This window comes from Antedon mediterranea, chromosome 10 (assembly GCF_964355755.1).
Source record: "Antedon mediterranea chromosome 10, ecAntMedi1.1, whole genome shotgun sequence".
NCBI classification, from domain to species: Eukaryota; Metazoa; Echinodermata; class Crinoidea; order Comatulida; family Antedonidae; genus Antedon; species Antedon mediterranea.
In genome coordinates, this window is record NC_092679.1 from 5,497,771 (window position 1) to 5,503,770 (window position 6,000).

A 6,000-nucleotide genomic window follows, 5' to 3' on the forward strand; every position below is an offset into this window, starting at 1 on the left:
AAAATACTTTAAACAACAGAACAAGTAATTAAGATTTAGTTAAGGTGGGTGCTAAATCACCCACTGTCCTTAAGCGATGTGGCTCTCCAAACATTCCTAAAATAAACTTAAAAACGTACTTAAAGATATATTTTACATAGACCATTTAATGTCAAATAATAATATTCAGTTTTAGTTTTAAAAATCGAAAAAATAAATACTTACCATGATAAAACTTTAAGGGGTGGGGTCCGGGAGCCATATTCTATCGGAAACGAGTTTCAATGGTTATTATTATTATTTTATAAGCGAAATTGAATAAAGTGAATTCTACAAAGCTGCCTATTCAAACGTTTATTTTTATGTTATGTTTGTATTGTCTTTACTGAAAGGAATTAAATAAAATAAAGTAATTATTCATCTTTATATTCTTCATCTTTACAATAAAGGGACGTCAACATTAAGCTTCTCTCGTGCACCTACTATAAGTAAAAAACCACCGTAGGGGCCTATTTTTTGACAAAACAAATCCATACAATATTCATCACCTCAAACATTATATTTATTTCATGATTAAATTGAATTAAAGAAACATTTATATTTCCATCGTGATCTGTGTTAATAAGGTAAAACAATGTGTGTAAATAGCTATTAGTCTCTGTAGTCATGTGCCAATCATATCAATTTTTGAAACTACCAAACATGAAAGGTAAATATTGCTATGATAAATATGAATCTTTATCACATTCAAAAACACAACATCGACAAAAACAATTGATGATATGATGTTATTTCTAGAATGCTTACTCGATGGTTTTTAAAGTTGGTTCGTACTTTCGGCACTGATTAACGATGTGCCCCAAATAGGGGTTTTTTCGATCATTGCATACACTGTCTAATGGATGTCCATCTTGAAAAATACCCGCACACAATAATACGAGGATGCTCGCATTTACCAATCTCCTTGATAGGTTTAATATACGTTTATACAAATATATTGATTTGCGATGAATGGAACCTTCCAATCTCTCAGTCACAATATAAATATTTAATTTAACACAAGTAGGTAAATGTATGGGTCTTTGAGGATAAACTTAAAACCTTTAGATATAATATTGCAATACTTTGACAATACTGTAAATATGTATTTACCATTTTTGGTCGTAATTTGAATCGCAAATTTCTTATAAACACATATAGAAATAAACTTTACTACTGTGAGTGTGGGAGGCCCTACTGTAAGATATATAAACACATCATATACAAATAAACTTTATTACTGCCAGTTGCTTCTCAACGTTTGTATTAATTAATAATTACAAACAAATATAAACGTCATAGTGGTGTATCGTTACCATCCTGTATTCGACTAGAACATTCACAGTTTTAACAAAGTATTAAATTGCTCAATCCTAATGTTATATACAAAACACAAATTGGGTTTGTTTAAATGAGTCCAAATACAAAATGTGGACTCATTTTTCTTTTTCCGGAAGTAATTCCCAGGGTGCTAATTTTAGTTGACTATATAAATCATCCTGTCTATTTATTCTTTTCTGTTCCTGCGATACGTACTTTTACAAAAACAGTTTTTTTACGCTGAAATTACTGTGTATTCGAGAACCATCTAGTTGGTAATAATTATCTGCAGGGAATATAGAGATAAATTAAGACATATCAAAAACAATACTCAACACAATTCTAAAGTATTATTGATATTAGGAATATTATTTTTGTTATCATTTTTATCAATTCTACCATATGGTTCAATCTTCAAAATTTAGGTAAATATTGCTATGATAAATTTAGGAATATTTATCATCCGAAGGCACGACATCGACAACAAAATTAATTAATCAAACGTCACTTGATGATATGAAATGTATTGCAGTTAAATAAATGAATTGATAATACTTATATTATCTGTGAATTGAGATAAATAAAGGTATATAACAAGCTGATATTATTCAACACAATATTCAGCACAATACAAGTTCTGAAAAGTATTTGGTTGTTCCAGTGGCTAGTATGTAAGTAGAGGCTAGTTTAGGACTAGGACTTTTTTCTGTCTCTGTGGCTTGAACCATTTTCATTCCTTCGTTCATTCAATCTCATTCAATGAATTTCAAGTTAATCAGTACGATAATAATGTGTGGTACATCAGCAATCTTCATCCATTCCAATTATTATGATTTTACATTTTTCGTAATTTTCGTATATAAATCATTTTATCCATGATATTTCGTATATAGAATATTAAAAATAACCCTGTATAGAAACAAAGACCAAAAATCATTCATTCATAAAATGACGTGTTAGTTTCTTGACAGTTGCCTAAAGTTAGAAAAATGACGTGATTCTCATACAGACAGTAAGCGAGTTGGCCAATCACAAGCGACAACTCGGATAATCCATCGCTTGTGATTGGCTAAATCACTTGTGGTGCGCTTACGTCCTTGCGTTGCGTCCTGGTGGGAACAAAGCATTAGGTTCAGTGACATGTAAAACTATGTCGCTCGACTTAATTGGTGGGTGTGGTGTGCTGGCGCTGAAGTTTAGCCACAACCTAATAATCAGGTAATATACATTGACGTGTTGCGGCCAGACAACAAAATAAAAAGCTTAACAAATAGAGATACTAGATAGAGAGTTCTCCCGCTTCTTTTTTAAGCTTGGTTCCCACTAGAACGTAACGCAAGAACGTAAACGCAACGCAAGCGTTTTAACCAATGACAAGCGAAGTTATAGACAGTTAGCAATCACAAGCGAATAAGCCATCGCTTGTGATTGGTCAATTCACTTGCGTTGCGTTACGTCCTTGCGTTGCGTCGCTAGTGGGAACCACGCTTAAATGAGGACACTGTCCTTATAAACTGTTATGTAACTTCGTGGTCTAGTTTATGTTTCCCGCGGCCGGAATTGTTATAGAATGTCCATAAGTGCGTTTCGAATACTCTACTAACTATTTTTCAATTTGTTTTCTTAGAAAAATGAAGTGTATTACAGGTTTGTTTGCGCTTCTCATGATCAATCACGTGATTGCCGGTTGGCAGAACTCGTATGACCAAGAATTTACTTTTACGTGTCCAACTGGTCAGGTTATATATAAAGTTAAGTCGCAGCATTCTAACAGCAAAGAAGACAGGCAGTTTGAATTCTTCTGCAGGTAAATTCCTATTCAATTATGGATCTAATGCGGGAGAGAACACAGGCCGTATTATTGTATGAACAAAAATGTGCACAAAACATCACATTTAAATCTATAACGTGAACCCGATTCCTAATTAATTTTACAATATAATTATTATCTAGGCTATCAGAAATATCTATAGGCCTAGACCTACCTATGTTCTGAAATACCATAGGAGTTACACATTTCATGTATCTATATTTTGTGCAGATCTTTCTCGGCATCCCTTCCCAGTAGTTCATGCACATGGACTGGTTATATTAACGAGTATGATCAACCTTTCACGGCAACTTGTCCCTATAACGGTGTTGTTGTTGGCGTAAATAGTAAACATTCCAACAGCAAAGAGGATAGAATGTAAGTATTATTTTGATGAATTATCATTCAATTCAAAATTATCGTAGAATTTTTGCTGAAAGTAATATATAGGCCTACTGTACAATAAAACGTGAATGTTTATATATTTTTTATGTCAATTATAATTACCTACATCCCCACCCCACCCCCCCCCCTCCCCCTTCCTGTGAAACAAAACACTGAACATTCATGTTATAGTAAGGGTTCAACTAAAAGTCTGTTTTGTGATGTTTCCGGTTCCGGTGTTGTCCTGTTTTGTGTGTGTGTGTGTGTGTTTTGGGTTTTTTTTTTTTTAGTTTATGGGCTGCATCACACAAGTTTTGCTTTCTTTCGGATTTTTTCCACTGTTAACCAAATTATTGTAATTTTATTACTTATTTTTTACTTTGAATAATCTGATCAATTGAGACAAACGGCAATAGATAATTATATTAATTAGGCCTATATGATCGACCCTACGAAACATTATCACACTGTCACAGTACGTGTAGCATGAACCAAACAGACACAATATTCATTCATATTTTCTGTTGTTAGATGGAAATTGAAATGTTGTCAGAGTTCTGCCTATAATGCAATCAACTGCTACGACACACCTCTTATCAACGATTGGGATGACTATCACACATATACTACACCCACTGGATACTTCATCCATGGTGTAGCTGGCATGCATGACAACAGCATGGAGTAAGTATACTGTCACAGCAAAGTAATCTAACAACAGGGATGCCTGAGTTCAGAGATTACAATGGCTTAAAGTCCCATTCCATACGTTTTTTTAGATCTAGTTTAATGTCACAAACTACAGTTAATGTAAAAATAAATACTATATGGTGATCAACTGTTAAACATTTTTAAAATAAGTCGATTCTAATCATTTAAGCGGCCCGCTATAAATCCCAACATGCATTGCGTCCGGATTGATAATTTTGTTTTTCTTGTGTAATTCACCCACTTTTCGATCGATCGTGAGGCCAAAACAAATGGAAGACTCCAAACTTTTTAGCTAAATTACCGAATTTCCCCAATTTGCATCAACGGATTCTGGCAAAAACAGAAAGACAATTAATGCAGCAACTATACAACGTCAGGCTACAAAACTAAGCCTATCAAGGCTAGCCTAGGCCTAAACTAAAGACCGCCCACCAGAGTACATAGTGCATTGTTTCTCTTTTTTTATCATAATTCATCATAAAACGTACATTTAAGACAAGTAATGACCTGGTTTAATTATTTCAAAGTAATATATATGCATTATTTTTACAATAACAGCCTTGATATTTATCGCAGCCCAGACAAAGATCAAATGTTCCTATCATCTTGACAAAGCGCGTTCCAGCGTCCTGTTGTTAGATTGCATTGGTCACAGTTTAATGCATGGAGGTATTATACCTCCATGGTTAATGAAGCTATTATTTACAAAATAAAATCTGTATTGATTTAATTATTCTTGATTTAAATTGTCAATGTTCTGTGTCTAATGTGTTATATATATATATATATATATATATATATATATATATATATATATATATATATATATATATATATATATATATATATATATATATATATATATATATATATATATATATAAGAGTCGCTATCCAATCGAGTTTGAACAATACCATGAAAGCCCCAGTGGTCTAATGGTTAGGACATCTGCATATCAAGCAGGCGGTCCGAGTTCGAGTCTCGGTTGGGGCGACTTTTTCTCATTCTCACAGATTTCCTCATCTTTATCGTTTCAAATTAATTAATTAAATTTCAGTATATCACCGGGCGGTTTAGAATTAATGTTCATTGCCTGATGTGTGTAAATATATATATATATATATATCACCGGGCGGTTTAGAATTAATGTTCTTTGCCTCTTGTGTTTATATATATATATATATATAATTACAAGTATCTCCCCTGAGATACTGCTTCGTGAATACAAATTTTATCTTTTATTGATTATTCGCTTACGTTACTTCCCAGTGGGAACCAAGCTATGTAATATTAAATACATTTTTAGCTGTTGGATATAATATATTATTTTAATATCAAGCGTAATCAATACAATATGTCTATACATTTTTAGTTAGGTTTAATTGTTTTATGTTAGCTCTATTAATAAAGTTTCGTTTGTATTTGTGTTTTTTAGGGATAGAAGATGGAAGTACCACGTCTGTCAAGCACAGGCGGCTTAAACTCTCACAAAACTAAATGAAAGTTATCAACAATTTCAGAGAAACTATCGAAATAATAAAGTATCGTTATAATAATAGCACGTAATGGCTACTCGCTTTAATTAAGTTTGATTCTTTAAATGGTAAAAGTACAATGATTAATTAAAGAAACAAAGACGAATTATATAATTTTGCATGAATGTTTTTTTATTATTTGTTATTATGCGGTGATTTAATAGTGGCATATCTAGCTGGCTGATGCTCACCAACTTTGATGTCGAATCAAGACAGCGTTGT

At 32.6% G+C, this 6,000-nt stretch overlaps 1 protein-coding gene across 1 annotated transcript in view; it reads left to right on the forward strand.

Moving 5' to 3' along the window:
- The window catches only part of LOC140060238 (dermatopontin-like), a 27,155-nt gene extending 21,390 nt beyond the window's left edge, over positions 1-5,765 (forward strand). Inside the window, exons 2-5 of the mRNA XM_072106364.1 lie at positions 2,966-3,145; positions 3,380-3,526; positions 4,064-4,216; positions 5,679-5,765. Of these exons, the coding sequence (XP_071962465.1) occupies positions 2,970-3,145; positions 3,380-3,526; positions 4,064-4,216; positions 5,679-5,724 (522 nt within the window). The 5' untranslated portion in view covers positions 2,966-2,969 and the 3' untranslated portion in view covers positions 5,725-5,765. The remainder of the gene's footprint in view (positions 1-2,965; positions 3,146-3,379; positions 3,527-4,063; positions 4,217-5,678) is intronic.
- Positions 5,766-6,000: the final 235 nt, after the last annotated feature.